General features: G+C 37.5%; 1 protein-coding gene across 1 annotated transcript in view; it reads left to right on the top strand.

The window, feature by feature from the left end:
• CFAP46 (cilia and flagella associated protein 46) overlaps positions 1–22499 on the top strand; it is a 77181-nt gene that overhangs the window by 35692 nt on the left and 18990 nt on the right. Inside the window, exons 23-42 of the mRNA XM_009997544.1 lie at positions 2579–2710; positions 4402–4503; positions 4772–4808; positions 5682–5733; positions 5877–6015; positions 6536–6719; positions 7153–7312; positions 8518–8708; positions 10703–10828; positions 11439–11465; positions 11575–11724; positions 12047–12195; positions 13548–13646; positions 13904–14033; positions 14963–15109; positions 17027–17227; positions 18080–18186; positions 19714–19849; positions 20647–20835; positions 21561–21749. Coding sequence (XP_009995846.1) covers positions 2579–2710; positions 4402–4503; positions 4772–4808; positions 5682–5733; positions 5877–6015; positions 6536–6719; positions 7153–7312; positions 8518–8708; positions 10703–10828; positions 11439–11465; positions 11575–11724; positions 12047–12195; positions 13548–13646; positions 13904–14033; positions 14963–15109; positions 17027–17227; positions 18080–18186; positions 19714–19849; positions 20647–20835; positions 21561–21749 — 2647 coding nt within the window. The remainder of the gene's footprint in view (positions 1–2578; positions 2711–4401; positions 4504–4771; positions 4809–5681; positions 5734–5876; positions 6016–6535; positions 6720–7152; positions 7313–8517; positions 8709–10702; positions 10829–11438; positions 11466–11574; positions 11725–12046; positions 12196–13547; positions 13647–13903; positions 14034–14962; positions 15110–17026; positions 17228–18079; positions 18187–19713; positions 19850–20646; positions 20836–21560; positions 21750–22499) is intronic.

The following is a 22499-nucleotide window of genomic DNA, read 5'->3' as shown; positions in this document are numbered from 1 at the left end:
CTGCTCCTGCTGGCGGCGGGTTACCCCCTCACGGAGTTGTTTTGTGGCAGAGGAGGCAAGCGGACTGGAGAGGGTGCGAAGTGCCTGACGGAGCAGCCATTTTAAGTCAGTCACGGCTGCTAACCTGAAGGGCATATTGTGTTGTGTTCGTGTGAGGAACAGCCCGGACCCTCAGAGCTGGCGAGGACAGTGTGGGGTGCAGGTTGTGACTCTGGCCGCAGGGCACGAAGAGCCATGAACCTTCTTATCCAAAGGAGTCAGCAGGACATCGATACATGCACCTGAGTGTCTTCCTGCGGGGCATGACTTTTCTGATGTGGTCTCTGGCAGTCCTGGTCTTTTCACACAGGTGTAATTTCTAAGCAGAAAGGAGGCTATTCTGGTGGTTTTACCAGTGGGAAGGGGAGGGGATGCAGTGCTGGCCTGGCTGAAGGAGACGGGGTCTGCACAGCTGATGGAGGTGGAGCTGGCAGTGAGGAGAGGTGATGGCTCCTGCATTCCCGGCCTGGGGGTCAGGCTGGATGGTCTGTGTTGCTGCCTGTGCATCGGGGCGCAACAGGAGTGAAACTCGCTTCCTTAGAAGCCCAGTGTCTTACCTAACTGATAATTTAAAACTTTGATCTGAAAGGAAAAAAGAAAATACAGGTTTTGTATATAAATTAATCTCTTGATGGGATCCTTTATGATAAAAAGGGATATCCTTTGATCCTTCTTCTTTAAAAATGTAATTTCCTCCAAAACCAGAATGTAATTTTATCAAAGGAGAGAGGAATCAACTCCATTTAGTAACAGCTTGTTGGAATATAGGAAGTTTGAAGTAAACATGTGACACACTTTCAATATAATTGTCACAGTTTGACTCAGGTCCGACAACAATGCTCTCGATCCCCTCCCCCCCCCACCCAGGTAAGGAAGGAGAGAGAGAAAAAGAGAGACACTTGGCTGGATTGAAAACTAAACTACACAGCTTTAATTAAACACTAATGAATGGTACAAGAAAATATATACAATTATGTACAGATATATTCAGGTATGGGCAAAATCCTCTTGCCTCCCCCCACCCCAGCAACTCCCACAGCACTTCCCTGAACTGCGAAGAGTCCCGAGGAATCCCGGAGCTGCTGCTGGAACAGAGCAGAGACTTATGGGGGTCAGGAGATCTCGAGCCTAAGGGTCGACGGTGATGGATGAACAGAGTCCTCCCCGGACGCCAGCCATGGACGGAAGAGAAGGGGAGAAGAAGAAGGAAGGAAGTTGTCTTCTGTGATCTCTGACCTTCCTTTGAGCTTACGTAGATATAGGGAATGGAATATCTTTGGCCAATTTTGCTGTCCGTCTAACTCAGCCTCCTACGGGGGGTCACAGATCTCCCCACAGTGTCTGAGCCGGCAGAGTGCAGGTGCGGCCTTGAAGCCTCAGTAGTTAGAAAAACATTCTACTGTCTTATCAGCCTAGCAGAACACACTGTTGCTAGTTACAAGAAAGCTTACTGAAGGGAAAAAAAAAATCAGTAAAAAGAAAAATTGGCTTCATCCTGGCTCAAACCAGGACAATAATTTATGGTTAATTTTTCTCTCTGAAAAATCTGTTCTTTGAAATTCATGGTTGTTTGCTACATGGGGAAAAACATGTAAACCCAAATAAGATGTCTTAATATGAAATATATAATTTCAAAACGTATCAAAAATTGAGAAAATACTTGCAGCATATCTATCAATCTGCAAACTAGTGGATGGTAAAACGTATGAAACTTTGGCAAAGAAATGTAGTTGTGATTTGTTTCCAGAGAAATAAAAGATAGATTTAGTCTTCCTGTGGTAAAGCACAACTTCAGGACAAAGAAGGGTTAAATATTTCTTTTTAACATTTTGTTGTTGTTAATTGTACTGTAGAACATTGGTGTCCTCTCCTGAACAGAAATTGTAACTGCATGATAGTTCTCACCACAGGGTAGGAGCTGGGCCAGCCAGAATGTTCACCTTTCTTGTATATGGTTGCACATTGTAAATAAGACATTTTAAAAAATCTAGTGTATCATGTTACTTTTAGACTTTTAAAATGTTGCTAACAAAAATACCAAATTTATTATTTTTAACTGAGTAACTGGTGAGACTGAAATTTACATTCTTCTATTTTAAATGTAGTGGAAAATGATCCAAACTAATTTCTCCAGAGCCCTGTGCACACTTTAGCAGACATAAGTGAGACCAATTTAAAAAATTGCCTGTTTATCCCTATTTCTGTTTTTAGTTGCTTGCCATGTAAGTTGGACTTTGGGCTAATGTTTTCTTTGATGTACCGTACTGAATAATGGGGTGAAAACCCTGAATCTGTTTTTCCCACTTGCTAATACTTCTTAAACCTGATACTACTTTTTAAACCTGATTTCACAGTTATTTTCATTAGGGCTGTAAAAAAGGTACTTTATTTCTGATACCTTTTCACAAAACATTCAGTGTTTCAAGCATTTTCTGATTTTAAAAAATAAAATCAATAGTAGTGTTAGCATCAGTTACAAGAGCTAGGATGTTCTTAGACTGTAAGACTATCACTTCTTGAATTGTTTGCCTTTATTCAGGCCTGGTAACAGATTGAGACAAGAACTGTTAAGCACTGCTGCCTTTATACAAGGGAAAAGCATCATGGAAAATTGGAATGGAAGAAAACATTTGCGTGTAGCTGCATCAAAAGCCTTTGTTCAGAGTGCCAGGTATGTTTTAGTTCGAGAGAAAACTGATATAAAACAGACCTAAAGTTTTATTTAGAGATTTGAGGATCAACATATTCCCTCCCAAGACTGATAAAAGTCAAAGCAGTTGTGAGCTGAAATGCTTGACAAAGGGTTTGTCAGATTTTTACAGTTTGGTCAAGTTACCAAGCACTGTGTGTTCCACATAGCTGCTCCTGTAATGCCATAGGGTCGTAGGAAAGTCTGGTTGGAAGGGACCTCAGAAGGGCTCTGGTCCAAACTCCTGCTCAAAGCAGGGCAGCCCAGGGCTTTATCCAGCCTGGTCTTGAAAACCTCCAGGAACAGAGACTGTGCGACCTCTGTGAATGACATCCCCTGCTTAACTGGACGGGTGGGGAAAATGTTCCTGCTTATATCTACTCTGAACCTTTCTTATTTCGATTAAAGCCCATTCTTGGCCTGGATCACCTTCATGGCCCTCCACTGAGCTCCTGGACGTTTGTCTATGTCTGATGTGTTCAGAGTGGCCTGGAACTGGATGCACTGGTGTAGGTGTGGTCTGAAGAGGGTGCTGATCAATTCCCTCTGTCTCTTGTCTGTTCTGTTCGTACAGCCAGGATGCTGATGGCTGTTGCTGCCAGGGCACACTGCTGGCTGGTTCTCAGCTTGCTCTGCTCCAAGACCCCATGCCCCTCAGCAGAGCTGCCTCTCACTCCCTCACTCCCTGGCCTCTGTTGTTGCAGAGCATCGTGTTAATATTCGGAGCTGTGCAGAAGGATTGCTTTAAATAATGAATGGGCAGGAGAAGGTGTATATTATAGATGATGCATGACTTTGGTGTGAATCCTTTGCTATTTGAAAGAAATAAATTAATGAGCAGAAGTAGGCAATTAGAACGCAGAGAAGATGAACATGTGATGGCTGAGGTTAACATTGTGATACTTTGTTCCTTCCATTGATCATTAAAAAGAGTGAGGAATGAAGACAGACTCGCTGGTGTAACAGAACTCTTAAGGTGATGTCATGTTGTGGATGAATCTGTATTTTTCTTAAATTTGCATGTTATGACAAGCACTTTTTCAGGAAGGATTGAACATACATATAGGTGTGTATATGTATATAGTTCAACACATTCCAAATGGGAGAAAAAAATGTGAGCAAAAACTAGATCTTAATAAGTCTAGTGTTAAGACATGAGGTATGTGAGCATGTGGACTCCAAAAATTCTGAAACTGTACCTGGGAGAAAATTACAAAGGTTGCCAGATTTTAAAAAAAAAAGGCTTTTTTAAAAATAGCAAAACTAATGGGTGATTGTTTAATACCAACCCATAATTTTTAGCTAAATTCCAAAGCTTTTGCTTACTCAAGTAGGTACTCTGAGGTATCACAATCTGGAAGATAATTAAATTTTATTAGTTCAAAGTAGCATTTGCATGGAATATGCTCAAAACAGTTTGCACCTAGAGGCATTTGTGGTGTGTTACAGTGGTACTGTACTGTGCAAAATCCATTTATTGCTGCTACTTCTGAATGTGTGAAGGTGTTTTGTATGTGCAAATGGAAAGTACCTTTTATTGTATGCTAACCCTTCACTGCTCAGCTTCTATGTAATGACACCTAGATCAATTAAAAGAGCATTTTTGTAGAAGCAAAATCCTTTCTTTTGGCTCGAGTGTGATTGTTTTCCTTCATTAAGTTGTATTTCTTCAGGTACGCAGGTGAAGCCAGAAGTTACTCCCTGGTAATGTTTGCAGCTAGACACTTTTGGAATACCTGTTTACCTTTGTTAGGATCTCCACGTGACAGAGAGCAGTTTAAAGAACCTACTGAAATAATTCTGAAGAATATAATTAAAGCAGAATCTGAAAATAAACAAGTAAGAATATCTCACAGGTGTTCTTAATTGTGCTTGTGTTTGGAAGCAATCCCTTTGAGACAGTGTATAGGTGATGTGCATCATGTAACACATGTTGCCATTTCTTCTGCACACCGAAACATCTCTAAAAATTTACAACTTTTCTCACTGTAAAATTCCCTGGAGCTGGTCTATTTCTCTTTCTAAATTTGATTTATGTGTCAGTGAAGCTGATGGAAATTTTTCCGTGGACTTCCACAATGTCAGTTAGGGCATGAAAGGTTTAAATAGCTGTTGCATTCAAGTGCAGCGGTACCAATGTGAGTCTGTATCTCAGATCATCAAGCAATGTAGTACAAGAATAGAAAACTTAATTTTCACTTCTCCTCAAGCCACGTATAAATCACAAATAGTCAGAGTTGGTGACTGGTCTGCTTGATTCTGGATATGTAGGAGAAAGAACTGATGAGTACCTGGGAACACAGTGAAGATTTAAAACTTAATGGCACTTTGATAGTGTTTGGATATCTAGCAGTGATTGCCCATAGGCACAGTTGTAAAGGTTTAGTTATTTGCAGAGACCATCTATTTAAAAACAATAAAAATGAATATTTCATTATGTGTATGTGGTTAAGTTGGTACCACAGCCCAGCAGGGACCTGTAAAGATGCTCAGTCCAACCCTCCTGCAGTGGGCAGAGGCATCTTTGACTAGAGTAGGTTGCTCAAAGCCCAGTCCAGCCTGACTTTGAACACTTCCAATGCTGAGTCATCCAGAACTTCTCTGGGCAACACTTCCCAGTGTCTCATCACTCTCACTGTAAAAAAACCCTGCTTATTTCCAATGAAAACCTCCCCTCTTTCAGTTTAAAAGTGTTGCCCCCTGGGGCACTATGTGCCTCTGTAAAAAGTCCTTCTCCATAACTCTTGTGATTCCTTTTTCTGTACTGAAAAGCCACAGAAATGTCTCCTTCTCCAGGCTGAACAACCCTGACTCTCTCAGTCTGTCTTCGTAGCAAAGGTGTACTACCCTCTGATGGCTCTCATAGCCTCCTTGGGACCACCTCTAGCACATGTTAACCAGTAGAACAAGGACTGTGGGCCTGTTCTTGTTTTCTTTTTTTTTTTCTTTTTAGGAGAAGAAAGAAATGTTGCCCTTGCATCAGTGGGCTACAAAGGATTTTCAAAGTATTGGGATACCAGCTGGATGCTTTCTTGCAGGCATGTTCTTCTTTCTTTTGATCTGGTAATAGAAAAAAGACCCAGTATTCTGTAATACCATTATTCTAATTCTGCAGTATATTAATAAATTATTGGAATGTACTTCAAAGGTGCTGAGGAAGATCTGACATTAAGGACCTCCTTATATGGGTTATTATTCCACATATATGCTGATAAAGCTTATTGGAAGGCAGCACTAAAAGTCCTGGATGAAGCTATTCAAGTTTTGCCTCAGACAAGACACAGACTGTAAGCTGGTTGACTTATTTTTGTTAAAATAAGCATCTTGATTCTTGAGAAGTATAAAACTGAGGTTTTTTTTATTTTGCCATTGGAATAATATTTTGACAACTTTTTGTCAGCCTGTCAGTTCTTGTAGCAGAAAGCACTGCTGTGACTGATAAAAAAGAAACACATTGGCAGTGCTTCTTATTAGCAATAGATTAATAATGTTTGTAAATTTCATTTTTTAACACTTGGCTGTAAGCAGTATCTTTTCGAAGAAATAGGTGCATGAAATGTGGCTATGTAGCAGAAAGGTTAATTTTCCTATCTGTAAACACATCTACATTAAATGGAAACTAAATTATCTACTATATGGTTTACATAGTCTTATTTGGGTTACAGGATTTATGCCTTTTCTTATGTCGGTTTATGAACTTTTCATCTCTGTACTATACTGATAAAAACTAGCATGTCTGGTCTGCTCACAAAGTTGATTTACAGGTACAGATGCAAGTAATTTGCCATGTTTTTGGCCTTTTTCTAGCCTGATTTTTAAACACATGGCTACAACAAAGGCAAGATTGGGACGCAGTTTTAGGATGGACATTCAGAAATTTGAAGATGAAAGTGAAGATTATTTGTCACGAATATGGCGTCATTTGGTATCAGTCTCCAGAAGTATTGTTGGACAGTTGAGCTGTTTTCAAAATGCAATCACAGCTTTACAGGTTTGTCAGTTTTTATTGGATGTTCAGATGCTGATACAAGTATTTCCAATCATGGGATTGCCAGTTCTGTGAACTATAGAACTGAACGGATAGGAAGGCCGTGTTCTTGACCATTCCTTTTTATAACTTGGAGTTGCTCTTCAGATGGAAAACTGTATAAGCTTGAAGCTTGGTATCTACTGAAAATTCATTTGGCTCTTGTCTGAGAGAACTGTTTAAGAGTAGCAAATTACAAGAAGTTTTGAGAAATGAGTAAATGGTAGTCAGTGTTAAATTCAGTTTAGTGTAACTCTGATTATGTGATGCCAATAAAACTGCTCACTGTCAAATTACTATTTTTTGCTTCTTTTAAGACTACATTGAACTTTTGAATATAGTTTTGGTGGTTTACGTCAGCAAATATAAATTAACTCTTCTTTTGTTACTTCAATAGAAACAAGAAAATGAATGGCAGAAAGTTGATTATCTATTGGAATTTGCTGAGTGGTTATATTGTAACCAGTTTCCCCTCAAGGATGTTATTGAACCGCTGAACTGGGTGGTAGATCTCTTGCTGCACATGAAGTTTTCTATGCAGTCTTCACAAGAAGAAGGTATGTAAAAGGTGCATATCCTTCAGAGGAATTTCTCAGCAGCAAATAAAGGGACACTTCTAATTTACAGCACAAAGAATAGCACCAGCTTGGCTGGACTTTTTCCAGTATTCACTGTCGTTTGTTCAAAGCTGGCATAAATATATCTGTGCATTCTGTATCATGCCATGGAGACCTGCCCCAGGTAGATCAGACAAGCACTCCTGGTGTTTACATTCAGGGTCTGTAGTATCACACATTTGATTAAACTCACAGTAGCAATGTTCTGTCGTTACTTTTCTCTTGGTGATTATGTTAGGTATTTTTAAAGCTCTATGGCAATTTAAAACTTGTACGTGTTCTTTATGAACACCCAGTTTCACGTGGTTGCTTATGATTACTGGATGTTTCACACAGCCTGTGTTTCAAGGGAGTTTTTTCAGAACTTAGTGGAAACCAAAAAGGAACCTGCTCAGTTGTGTCTTGAAAGCTGCCAGTGATTGGGACAGCACCACATCCCTGGGGAGGGTGTTCCCCTAGTAGATTGTTCTCACTGTAAACAAATTCTTTCTTATATGAAGATGAAACCTCTCCTGGTGCAACTTGTACCTATTGCCCCCTGTCCCCTCCGTGTGGCTGCTTGTGAAGGAAGAGTCTCTGTCCCCTTTGTAGCTGCCTGTAAGTACTGGAAAACTGTGGTGAGGTGCCCCCGAGCCATCTCTTCTCCTGGGTGAAGACTCAAACTTCTAAAGACTTTATTCATAGCACAGGTTCTCCAGCCCTGTGATCATCTTTGTGGCCCTCCTTTGAAACCTCTCATGTCACGACAAACTATTGCATCAGGATCAAGAGGAGTTTTTATTTGACTGTAGCACTGAAGTGGCTAAAGTAATTAAGTTAGACCATCTTTATTACAGATTTACTTTCAAGAAGACATAGTTAAAGTGTGCTTGCTGTGGATTTCATTTCTGTGTCAGACTTGCATCATTAAATATACATAACTGTTATATTATTCATTGAAACATGGTACAAGTAGCATTGCATCACCATGAGAAGAATGTCTTTAGCAGATGAATTTCTATGGCTTTGAGTCGTTTTCCAGAAATATTTTAATTTTTCAATTCAGAAGTTTTAAATTTTGAATAGATTTTTAACATACTGTCACTGCGAGCATTCTTTGTGTTTTCTAACAGAAAAAAACACTATACCAAATTTTTTGCCCACAGAAAATTTGAAGGTAGACAGTGGAGCAAAGGATACCTTGGCCCAAATTAATTTGGAAGATTTGAATAATATTAAACAACTGGAAGCTTTATTTAGAGCACAGACTTTAATGGCTGTAATTTCTGGTCATAGTTCTCCTTTTCACCAGCAGCACTGTTTGATGGCACATGCTTGTGTCCTCCGGATCTGGCAGGTGAGATTGTGTAACATGACAGTGTATGACAATGTGGCCAGTGTATTTCAAGCTGTCTTTTGTATGTATGGTGCCAGCTGTTCGTTTAGTGTTTTAACTAGTGGTTTAGAATTTCCAATTTTGTGGCATAGTTAATATATTTTTTCAGGTTTAAGGGTTAAATGATAAAATTGTTTCTCTCAGGAAAACAGAGAAGAGGCATGAAGAATAAAAGTGGTGGCCTATTTTTTTCTGTGGAGTACTTTCATACATTTAATGCAAAAGAGTCTAAACTTTAGTATTTTTAATTTGTTGAAGAATCAGTAGTGGCAGAATATATGCTGAAGGCCTTGCTGACAATTCTGAGGAATGGTGGTTACAGGTGGATCTTCCCTTAGGCTGAACTAAAGGGGCTGTTGTTAGGCTGAAAGGAGTTGTGTGACAGTTAAATCAAATTGAGATGTTGATTTGTTTGCTGAGTTTTGAGGAAAAAGTATAGGCAAGGCAGTGTTCACCCCATGTCATTCTCTAGTAACTTTTTGTTACAGCATTTCAAATCAAAGAAAATTTATTTCATTCCTCATTTGTATGAATGCCTAATTTAAATGGCTATTGTAAATCATAGCAAAAATAATAGAAAAACAATTGTACATTAAAGATGAGTCAATATTTAAAGGGAGCAAATCTATACTTAATAATAGTAATGCCATAAATCTTAGTGGAAACAGTCCTAGTGCTATAGATGTGACATATCAACTAGATAGGTAAAGTACAGCTTGTGCAGAATTTTATTTCAATGCATGGTAAAAGCCTGCAGTTTGTTACTTCTGTGGTAATTATGATTAAGTTTTCATTGTGAAAGCAGGTTAGACTCTTAACATATGATGGAAGAGAGGAATTTTAAAAAGAAACATTGAATATTGATATATTCAGATTTTACACAAGCATAATTTTTAACACCCTGAACCTGATTGTCTGAGCATCTTACTAGAGAAAAAATACCTGAAAGGAGTATTACTGTTGGAATAAACTACTAAAAATTGAAAAATTAAAGAGTTAATGAAGCTCTTGTTGCCAGTTGTAGGACAATGGCAGTCATTCTAAGCACTCATGTTTACAGCTGAACAGAAAAAGAATAACCATGTGACATGAAAGGCATGAAAGTGCTGTGGTACTCCTTAACCTTGCTTTGGAGCACAAAGCAAAGCAGACTTGACTGCAAGTGTCCCTTTCTAAAGCAGGCTCTCAGGTCTTAGGACTCCAGAACTAACTCAGTAGAAGATAATAAAACCTGGCTAATCCACGCCAGATCAGCTGCATCTGACTTTTTTGAAGATGTGTTGCCTTTAATTTGCAAGTTTCACAAGTTGTGCAGCATCCAGCATTGTTTTTTATTTATATTTTGTGTTCTACTCTTGATCCCTCCAGCAAAATATATTCACAAATTAATCTGTTGGTTGTTTGGTTTTTTTATATTTTAAGATCAGAAGTTCTGCTATTGCATGCACAGATAAGTTTTCAATGGATGCTTTCATATGCTTAAATACTTAGAAATGCTTTTTATATAACACTCATTAGGAGTGTTACAGAAGACTAATCTAGAAGAGCAACAGAGTGGCTCTTTGCAGTCTTCCAGATTACTTTGATATTTAATTTCTGCCATGTAGAAGATGAAGCAATCTAGACTAGCAGTTGGAAAAAAAAAAATTGCAACTCTATGGGTTAAAAAAGTAGCAGCAGTGTTTATCACAGGGATGATGGGATCTCCTGACAGCTCAGCTGCTTAAGTGCATTGTCATCATCATCTTAAATACTTGGACAAATGATGTGAGCATACAGGAAGCTGAAATTTTAGTTTTCTGAAGAAAGCTCTTAAAAATAATACGTATGGCATGTGACAGTTTTTAATAGCTGTAGATAGTGATTTACAGTCAATAATAATTATCACTAAAATTTGATACTGTTACTGATACTGAACATTGAAAATAGGTAACTAATTTTATTTTACTATCTAGGTATCGTTGTCAGCATCAGGACCGATTGCAAAAGAATTATCAAAGTCTTCACAACCTACAGCTCCTAAGAAATCAGGGTCAAAAAGTGTTCCTAAAAAAGAGAAAGACAAAAAGAAAGAGAAACAAGTAAGAACTCCTTTTGTGCTATTAGAACAATAATCTATTTGTAAGAGATGTTTCCCTGTGCTTGTTTGCTAAGTGTTGCAGATGTAGAGCCTGGTAATCCATGCAGGATTCCCTGGGAGTCTCTGTGTCCTGCCTGCACCCATGTTGTGTGTGTCCTCCTGTCCTGGATGGGATGGGGTGACAGACAAGAGCTACATGCACTAAAGTGAGATTTACTCATCTGACCCCAGGGTCTTGACCCTTTAGAAGGCACAAACACAGTCAAATTGTAGGAAAATTGGGGGTTTGGAACAGAAGCTAAGGTCAGAATGCAGAAGGTGTCTTAATAAAATATACTACTTGTAGTTAGGTCAAACAATAAAGGTGTTAACCATTAAAATGTTGGCAACTTATTATCAAGTGTAATACTAGGCTTAGAATATTAATTATTAACTTTAAGAGAGTTCTAGAATCTTAAAAGTTAAAACTTGACAGCGAACAATTCCTTACTGTTGTGTGCACTAATAAAGACAGTTAATACCTCTCACCCTTGCCCGGCCACAGCTGGTGTCCCTGGGTGGGTCTTAATTCTAGAGCACTAATGTCTCTGGCAGGTGTCCCTGCTGGAGAGGAGAAGGTCCAGCAACCTCCTGGGAATGTGTATGGCAAGTCTCCCTGATCAAAGGTGGCACCAGGCTTTAATAATGAATTTAATACAAACAGGAGTGTTAATCTGGCCTCATAGGTGTCCGTATTTTTTATTACAGGTTGAAGCTTCTTCTGTGAGAGGACCAACAGTTACCTTACCAGCAAATGTGGAAGGATGGGCTCGTTATGACTGTCCCAGTGAAATCAGAGAGGCTTTTAAGCAGCCAACAAATAGCCATGGCATTAACTGGAATAATTTCCCAAAACCTGTAAGTACACTTCTCAGAATTCCAGAGCACTTATTATTAGGGGAAAAATATTAGTAGCAGAGAACTCTGTTGCATTTTAGTTTTTCTTGCTAATGCTTCAGAAAGTGTTAGTCTGTTCCTCTGCATTCTGAAATGAACTTAACTTGCAGAATAAATTTTCTGGCTTTCTTTATACCTAGTTGCTTTTTCAGCTTCAAAGTTTGTTTAATTTTTTATTATTTTTATTTTACTAAAGTTTGGAACTGAAGATGTAATAATTAATTTTAAAATTATTCTCTACAAAATTATTATAATACTGATTTAATTTTAAAATTATTTTCAGACTTACACTTTGTATTTTCTGGATCTTCTATCTAAAGAACTGCAGAAGATTTTTTGCCCCCACTTGATTCTTCCCATCTTTCAGCTAGCTGAAGTTATTGCTAATGAAGTTGTGGAATGTAGAAGTCTGTCTAATCTCTATCACCTTCGGTTTGTATCCTTAATTTATTTTAAATAAAAGAGAAACTGAATGGAGTGGACCATCCATTAATATTTCCTTAAATAGTAAAAAGGCTTTTTTGTGGCTTCTTGTTTTATACTTGTTACGTTTTTTATTTATTTTCATTCCGTTTTAATACAGTTTAAAAGAGCTTTGTTGAATTGGTTTTCTTGTGGAATTAAAGGCACTAAATGTGTCTGTTACTAAACATGATCTCCATGAGCATAGGTATGAAAGATGCCTTGTTGTCACCCAGATGAAAGCGGTGAAGTCCAAAAAAAAAGTCAAAAAAGTATTATCTTTTAAGTATTGGAAAGACTCCCATCTTGCATCAAAAATGTATTGTCTTTAGCTCAAGAATCCAAATAAGTATTCCCAATAAGAGCATACTCTTCTATAGAAATTTGCCTTTGTGATCATCATAAGATGACTTTTATGGTGATTAATTATTAAAGTTTTTGTTCTAAAATATTTAATACACATGCAGTGGCAATGTATTGCTGTTTTAGTTAAAACATTTCCTTATGCTTTTTTTGGAAATACACTGCATAATGTTTGCTTAATAATTAAGTTATAAGCAGTAATTGTTTTCTTAATTCCCTGTAGTTTATGAAATGCCACAGTGTATTGTTTAAATGTCTGAAACTGATCCCACATAACAGAACAGATAAGTATTTGTGCATGAATATGTATTTGTGTTTATCTGGATTGTTAATTGATTACTGACTTACTGCCTTATAAGACTAAAAATTACTTACTAGTAGGAAGTTTATTTGCAGCCAAGCTTTGCCAGTCAATTTCTTCTGTTGACTCCTCAGGATTTGCTTTTATTTCATGGTATTTTACTTATATCTATGACCTGATTCTTCTATATGATCAGATAACTTTACATAAATATATTACTCTTTGCTCAGTACAGGAAAGCAGGTTAGTACACACAGGCATATGGAGTTCAGTAAGACCATATCAGAAATATTTTTGTACTTTTGCCACTAAATCGGAGACATGCCCTTGATGAATGGACTGGGAATGCTGGTGGGTGTCCCCTCAGTGGAAGTGTGCAAGGTCAGGTGGGAAAGGGCTTTGAGCAACCTGGTCTAGTGACAGACACCAATTGGACTGGGTTATCTTCGGAATGTGCCTTCCAACCCAAACCATCCTGTTGTTCCACAGCCTCTGTCAGTTGGTAGTTTCAGCTACTGCATTTCCACCTTCTTAAGTTAAGTGTTGTTGTTGCCAATATTAATCAAAACATAAGAAGGGAGGATTGACAAATATAGAATATATTCTCTTTATATACAATGTGTTTATGTTGTGATTGTTTCTTATTTTTATTCCATAGAATTGCTCTGATATGTTCAGACCTAAAACTGACTCAGGCATCTCTGTACCACGAGAAAGCTGCTGGAGAAGCACACATCAGCGAATTAGAACAAGCAATGTATGTATTTCCACTACAGAGCCTTTATTCAGATGGCATTTATTCCCTAAGGTTGATAAGTGGTGTTGGGTGAAAAATTATTTTAAAACATAATCTGTTAACACCAATTTGGTATCTTAGCTGTGCCCTAAAATACTGCATGGGGTTGGTTTGTATCTGTCCACAGAGTGTATGGTGAAGATGGCTAACCACCCAAAACTTTGTTATGAAATACTATTTAATATACTTGGATTCACGTTTTCTGTCTGGTGATCTAGGTGTAGGCAAGCAATTGCACTGAAAAAAGAGAAGACTGTACATACTAAGACAGAAGAAAGAAAACCATTTTTTGAAAATGCACAGCCAAATGGCAGTGAGGAGGAGAATGTCCTTACTTCAACTGAAAAGGTTTTTGTTTCTACTCCAGTTTCTGTCATAAATTACTCTTCTCATTGTATTTTAACATACTTGCTGATTTGCTTTTAAATAATTTTATTCTTCAGATAGAAATGCTCTCCTTAAGTTTAACTGGCAGGCACCAGCTGAACGTGGGCTGGGTTTGCCTGGTGTGTTCTTGGTAGTGTGGAACAACAGGAAGAGAATCTCTATTCATACAATGTAAAACTTGTTTTCTGAGTAGAATTTGGAACTTAGGCAAATCAATGGAAGAGACCAAGGAGCAAAAGAGTCATTGTGTAGGCTCGTGGTCTCTTCCTCTCTCTGCTACATCACTGCCTGCTGTTCTGCTCCTCTTGTGCAGTGTTTAAAGGCACACAAATATTTCAGCTGTCTTTTCTGTCCCTCCTTTAGTAAGGTGATTGCCTTACTGATATTCTTAAACCTTGCCTCCACTCCCTCTTTATTATGGCAGTTCCGTCCTTGTTTTCATCATATCACTTTGCTCTCTTGAATAGCTATATCTTCTCCATAGGAGCCATCCTCTGATTGTGTATTTTTCCATTGTTGTGCATTAAAATATCTTTTCTTTTTTTCTTCTCATTACTGATCTTTCTAGAGTCACCTCTTTTAGCTCTTGCAAATAGTTTTTCTATTTGATTGTTTTAGTTATTATCAGAAATCAATTCGTGTCTTTGTGATCTTAAATAATTAATCTTTCTAATATTAGTTATAATAGCATATACTAATTAGTTGAATACCTTTTGAGTGTTGACAAACACAAATCTCACAGTAAACATGTACAAGGTTGAATTTCAAAGTTATAAAATGGAGCTGACTGTGGGATATACCAGGAATTGAATATGAGAGTTAATAAAAATTTGTATTCCATCTAGTTTACGTCGAAATTTGTGAAAGTGTAATATTTTGTTGTCTCTCAGGTTTTTGAGTTAAACGTGGAAACAGGAAAAGGTCTGAGTGCCCTTTCTTTCCCTCACTTGTGGATAGAAAAAGCTGAAGTACTAATTCAGCTGGGCTTGTATCAGCCAGCAAGACTTCTGCTTTCAGAGGCCCATGCTGCAACTCAGGTACATCAGAAATAAAAAAGGAAGAGAAAAATTAATAAAATGTGTAGGTAAAATGTTCATTTTGATGCAGTCATTCCTCATAATAATAATCAAATTGCAAAACTAATTTCAACATACATAAGGCATACATTTAAATACATGGCACTTAAGTGTAACTTTATGAGAATTGTCTGAGGATTATTTCAGCTACTGTAGTAATGTCAGCATCCCTGTCTCCTTTGCAGTGACCTGGGGAGATGTATATATATCCAAACCTTGTATGTTAGAATAGGTTAGGGATTTTCAAGTTTTTCTCATAAGAGAGAGAGAGCATTTAGCTCCATTCTCTCAATGTTTTGATAATTTGAAAGTCCAGGCATCTTATTTTGAATTTTGTTACAGTTTTGGTGCTGTGTTTTGTTAAACAGCACTGACACTTAAAGTATTAATTATAATTCTGGCCTATATTAAATAAGTATGTGTATATTTCACCAAACAAATGCACATCATCTCATTATTAGCAAGGGTTGACAGTACAGAAATTCTCCATGATAGCTCACTTCTTGGTTACACAGGTTACTGAAACAGAATTACTACAATAAAGCCTTTACTTTTTTTAAAAAATGTAATTGTTATCCTATTATTCCACATAATTTTTCTTATGTCAGTAAAATCTGCCTACGTATATTTAGCATTAATTATGAATACTTTAAATATATGAATAATCAAAAAGTAATAGAGTAATGGGCATTGGAAGGGACCTCTGGAGATCATCTAGTCCAACCCTCCTGCTAGCACGTGTTCACCCAGAGCAGGTGGCATGGGATGGCATCAGGTGGGTGTGAAATGTCTCCAGAGGAGAGACCACAACCTCTCTGGGCAGCCTGTTCTGGGGCTCTGTCATTCTCACAGTAAAGATGTTCTTCCTCATGTTCAGATGGCACTTCCTGTGTTCCAGTTTTTGCTCATTGCCCCCTCTCCTGTCACTGGGCACCACTGGAAAGAGTCTGGCCCCACCCTTTTGACACTAGCCCTTTAGATATTGATAAGCATTGATAAGATCCCCTCAAAGTCTTCTCTTGTCCAGGCTGAACAGACCCAGCTCTCTCAGCCTTTCCTCATAAGAGAGATGCTCCAGTCCCCTTGTCACCCTCGTAACCCTTCTTGGGACTCTTCCCAGGCATTTTGTCTGTCTAGTGCTGGGGAGCCCAGAACTGGACACAGTTCTCCAGATGTGGCCACACCAGGGCAGGGCAGAGGGTGAGGAAAACCTCCCTTCACCTGCTGGCCACATTCTTCTTCATGCACCCCAGGATGGCATTAATTAATAATATATTCATTAATAACACGTGTCTTAAAAAGCATGAGTTTAGTATTGTGCATTGAGGAAAGTTCAAAGGGCACTGGGGAGGACAATAATTTTAATGATATAATTTTTTGCCTGTATGTTTGTATGCTAGTTTATGATCTGTGCTGTACACTATGTCTCTTACATCTGTGCCACTAGTGAATCTGTAACTAGCATAAAGTAGCATTGTATATTTACTGGAGTTCCGTGTCTAGATTGCAGTTCACAAAAAAAAACTCATCGCCTCATTTCTGCAGCAGATACTAGTAACTGCAAGCACATATGTACATACTAAGTAATAGAAAAACAGCTTATGTGACTAGTGGGTTAGAAAGAAGGAAGGAGAACATAAAGAAATAAAAAATGTATTTAAAGATTTCAGGCTCTTGCTATGAATTAGACACTTCATGTGCTTGGAAAAAAAAATCAAGTAATGGAAGGGATAACTGAGAAATTCTACAGATAATTGAGGAAATTCTATTTGCTTATTTCTGTGCCTGTTCATAAGTTTAATCAAAAATATAAATAGAAGTGAATACAAATAGCAGTAGTGGATCTTCTATATATAGGGCATGTGTCTTTCTTTGCAGGAGCTGGGGTCCCGTTATGATGTCTCCAGGTGCTTGTACTTACTTGCTGTACTGGCTAACCTGGAGAGAAACCATGGTCAAGCCAAACTGCTCCTAGAGAAAGCACAACTTCTAGGAGGAAATGAACAATTTTGGTACAACAGTACTCTTGCTCTAACGGAAGCAATTCTAGAGGAAGAGGGGGAAGGAAAACAGAGCATGGTAAGGAAGTTCTTCCCTGTTGGCGGGGGCTTTTTGCAGCAGTGATGCCTCTCTTTCAGTGAAGAAAGATCTTATTACATGTTATTACAGCCTTTGCATTTCAATAAAAGCAAAAATAGGCATGAAATGCAGTTAGTGGTGTTTGGTCTGTTGTACATTCAAAAAATGTTAATTACACATTCCAAACAATTTCTCAGTTCTGAAAAATAATGCTAGAAATAAAATGTATGTATTTATTAAAAACCTTTTCGTATTTGACCCTTAATATTAAAATACCCATTTTCTGTTCAACCCTTAACTTTCATGAGTTTCAGTATAGATATAATCTTGTTGTGTCTGTGATGATCCTCCTTTTTTATAATCTGTAGGAGTCTGTTTTGTATAGAGGAATTATTTTTAAAAGGGGAGAACTCATAATAGTTGAAGGACAAAATACCTGGTTACCAGTGAGAGTATTTACTAAGGTTTAACCACTATAGCTATTAATTACAGTGTGAGGTGCTTTGTTGTTTTTTTACCTGCACCTGTTCAACATTATTGCAGCAGCAATTTTTTTTATAAGGATAAATCTGTAGATGAGGTCTGTTGTCCCTTGTTCTTCTGCTGTGTACCTCTAAAATGAGTCCAGCTCCATGTTTTCTCCCTGTGGGTATGTGCTCCATTCACTTGATCATATAAAATACCTCAATATGATAATAACTCATACTTTCCAGGCTTACATACAGTTGTTGAGAATCAGTCATTTTGGGGAAATAACATGTTGTGCTCAAAATTTCAGCTTTCTAAATGAATGTTTTATGTGATACACAGACATTTGAAATAAAATTTTGAAATGTTTGATGTTACCTGCAGGCTTGTGAGGTAGTAGAGCACACTGTGAACGTGCTCAGATCTGCTTTACTGAAGACACCTAACAGACAATCAGAGTTGGATTTTATAATTTCATCCCTTGAAGCCAGGTAACTGTCCTTTCATTACAATATGTCCAGCCTCTATTTTGCAATTACATTGCAAATATATAGTGATTTTTACCATTTATGTTGGTATGGTGAATTTTGTGGATAAATAAGTAATTTATGGTGGGTTTTTGTTAATTGAAATTTCATTTCCAGTTTCTTCATTCTTGTACGTGGCCCTGCTACCTCTTAATCTGGTAAGCTAGTCAAGATACCACAACCTCTTTTGGGTAGTTTGTGGTGGAGATGGCCCAAAGGAGCAAGATACATTTGCCTGTACGGAGGTCTCTGTTGGAGCACAGATATTCCCACAACACTATTGTAGTCTGCGCTATTGACTTTCTTCTCTCCTCACCATGATCCAAGAAGTCTTATTATGGTGAAACTATACAGAGAGCTTAAAATGTGTTGGTAAAAGGAGAAAAATATATAACACACTTCCTTCTATTTCCAGAAATGTGAAACTTGTGGATGAGAGAGGCAAGACTAATAGTTTCCTCAGTTCAACTACTGATGTCAGTTATCGAACACCGCCTGTACTTTCTGACTATCTTAACTTGTATTCCTAGGAAAACACTTATTCAGATACATTTTGTGCAAGATTGTATGGCAGTTAATGCTGGGCCATGTCAGGTGCCACATACACTACAGGAATCTTGCAATAAATCAGCTCAAAGTGAGAAGGACTTATTTCATTATGGGCATAAAAACAGCAGCGCTGAGATACTGCTAGAATATGCAAATATTCAGAGGTAAGATTATATTTCTGGTGAAAAAATTTATTGAAATAGTCCATGAAGTGTATTGTGTGCATATTTATAGTCTAAAGAAAGATGGGTAGGAACAGAGAATATTATTTGGTTTTATGTCTTCGTGTTACATGTGTATTTGCATTCTTGATACATTCTTTATTCACAAAAATACTGTAGAATCAAAAATTCTTTTCACTAAAAGCAGAGTAAATCTTACATTTACTAGTGATTTTTGTACTGGTTTTGAGGTCAAAGTATCAAGATCTCTAAGTCAGATTTTTGTCTTCCTATTTGTAAAGGCATTTTGGCAGCCACAGCAAACATTCTGAAGTATTTATAGGCTTGTCCAATTCTTACTGTTGAAGTGGTTCTCCAGAAATTGCTCTAATAGCAGGAGTGCAGAACATGGTGTACCTTGATTCCACCTTTTTCCAGATGTCCCCTTAAAACGACTGAGATAAGTTTTGTACTTGGCTGTTCTGCCATCGTGTTCCTGGTGAATACACACTCTAGAATATGATCTGCCTTTCTCTTGCTGTCTTGGCATCTCCTTGGGTTGCAGAAGTACAGTTCCAAGGTGGAAAATTAATGTATGGATGTTGAATTTTGCTATTAAACATTTAGAAAATACTTGTATAAAATGGATCTATTTACTCCATCTATTTAATCAATTAATATACTATATAATATGATTATTTTATTATGAATGTTGATAGTCTTAATGCCGTAAAAATACTTTCCTACGTTTGTTCCTTTGCGTTTATGCGGATTTTTTCAGGATGATTGCCAAGCAGGAAAGAAATGAAGAAGAAAAACATAATCACTACCTAGAGGCTTATAACTTGGCTCAGAGGGCAGTATCCAAATCAGAGGAGGTGTTTCATACTGTTTGTAGCTTATTTGCAGTTAATGAGGTATGGATATATATGGGTTATTTGTGCTTATGGAAAATAAATCTAATTTAGTTGTATTGTTCACCCATTCATGGGTGATTCCTGGAAGCTCCAAATGAGATTCTCTTCATGTAATGATAGGCATCGTTTTAATGTAGAAGGAAACTTTGCATGCCAAAAAAATTTACAGTTTAAAAAGGGAAGAAAGGAAGCAGAAATGAGAGGATTTGTTTGGTCTTTGTTGACTTTATTTCATTCTAAAATTTATCTATTAGCTACAAAAGGAAAAGTCTAAACTTGGAGTTACTCTCAGTTCTCTAAATACCTCACAAGTTTAAAATTCTTCAATAAAGTGTTTATTTATCGGGGTAATAAAGAAACTACACTGAACATTATGTAAATAAAGCAAGCCTGTCTTCAAAATAATGGGTTTTGGCAAATGAAAGCCTGCAGCCTACTTTGCTGATATGTACTATTACTGTGCTCTACCATCCAGCTTTCTTTTCTGCTTTGCCTTTTTGAAAGAGCAAGCATTTTTCTGCAGCAGCCACAACCATTAATATTAAAATTCTGGTTTTAGGTACACACTTGTAACTCCTTGGAAGTAAATATTTTGTACCAGGTACACAAAACATGAAAAGCAAAAATCCAGCTGCTCTTTTTCTATGCACCTACTTTAATTTGCTTTGTAATATATATTGAGGTGATATTAAAGTGTTTGCTTCTTTAGTTAGAAGAAATTCAAAATTCTGTTTTCCTGTCAGGTAAATTTGCAAAAATGGTTTTAAATTAGACTTCTACTTTCTTATGTATTTCAGACTACAAATATTAGTATTCCGATAATGCGGCAATTAGCTAACAGGAAAATAAATCTTGTAGAAATTCTTTTGGATATATTTAATCTTGTTATTACTGAGAAAAAGCTTAAAAAAGTGAGAGAAGCATCACCTCATGAAATTGTGGAGACATTAATCAGGAGAATGATGGAAGATGATGCAACAGAACAGGTAATACAAAATATTTAGTCCTACGGTTTGCATATAAAAGCAATAAGGAAGTTTTCCAGTAATGTTTTCCATAGCAGAACTTCTTCCACTACTGAGGAAATGGGTCTCCACACCATTAATGTAATTTTGCAGCAAAGAAAGTCAAAGTGTTTTTTTATCATGGGAGTGGCTTGTGTGGGGGTATTTTGGTTTTGTTTTCTCAGGAAGACTTTGTTTCTCAAATGCAGAGACTTCAAAACTATTAAGATTATCAGAGAAATTACCTGAAGCTTTATAATTGATTTGGGGCTTTTTTGCATTATTGTCTCTTCTTTTCAGAACAGTTAGTTTTGAGCAGAGCTGCCTAACAAAGCTGATGAGTGAAAACATAAGCCAGTCCCCACCAGAACAGAGCAGTAATTCTGTCCCTGACAATGACAATAGGAAATAGTGCCACAGGAGAGCTCAGTATCCCCACCGTTTTCCATGTTAGCCCCTCCTTATCCCATGTTTTCCTCAGCACTGGGCATTGTTTGCTGATGGATGTCACAGTGTACTTGTTTTTAATCAGTAGGTAACACATTTGTATACCTGCCAAAGAGAGGCCATTTGTAGGTGAAAGCACAATCATATTTAACAAATGTCTTAGCGTATAAATATATATGTTACCTTTTCTTTAAAAAGTGTTTTTCTGTATGTGTGGATACAGATCAGTAAATGACGATGAAAAATCTGTATTTTCCCAGGCTTGGAGGTGTATGGAATTATCCGTGGGTCACGTCGCCCTGGCTCAGTTAGCAAGCCTACAGAGTCTTTGTTGGGGCTGTCCTGACATGAAATCCAAATGCCTGCATCTCACTGGAAAAACTCTTCGTTTACTTGCCAGTAACACAGATCCAGTACATTCAGACATTTACTGGAGGCCAGATGATGTGGTATGGATTGTTCTATGCATTTAAGTTCCTTCCTGTGTGTGGTTTGTCTGCCACAATTGTTTTTCTCTGTCTGCCCAGATCGTGCTGCTCTTCAGTTAGAGCTAGGTTTGCATATTCCATGCAGGCCATACTAAAAATGTATACTGAACCAAGTAATTTTTTAAAAATGCTTCTGCCTACATATCTTTCTCATGCAGATAATGTTTTTATTCATTCCTGATTTATGCTAATTATCCTATTTTCAAAAGAGAAAAAAAATTCCTTGAATGCTAAGCAGCCAGGGTAGGTTGGCTTCAATCTCAAAAATGCCATGTAAGAAAAGGAAAGTTGGTTGAGTCTTCAATTAAGGTGTTCAGAAGAAATGAAATGAGGACAAATATCAGAAAAGAAAAATCTTGAAGATTGTATAGGGGACCTTTTTATTTTCTTTTTAGTCACTGAGCAACCTGTTCTAGTCAAAGTCCTTGTGCACTGCATGGGTGGCTGGACTAGATGACCTTTAAAGGTCTCTTCCAACCCCACACATTTTATGATTGTCATCATCACATATTAAGAAATTGTGATGCCTGATAATGTTGCTAAATCTCTCACCCTGAAGGGATTCATATAGTGAGATGATTTCTTTTAAGATGAGTTCCATTTCCACCTAGACTTTCACAAAAGAAATCAAGCCAGTCATGCTTAAAGGAACGACTAATTATTTTATTTCTATACTGTGATGAGTAGGAAGAAACTAAATCAGACATTGCA

This window comes from Chaetura pelagica, unplaced genomic scaffold (assembly GCF_000747805.2).
Source record: "Chaetura pelagica isolate M959 unplaced genomic scaffold, ChaPel_1.0 scaffold185, whole genome shotgun sequence".
NCBI lineage: Eukaryota > Metazoa > Chordata > Aves > Apodiformes > Apodidae > Chaetura > Chaetura pelagica.
This window is presented reverse-complemented; position numbering and strand designations above follow the sequence as displayed.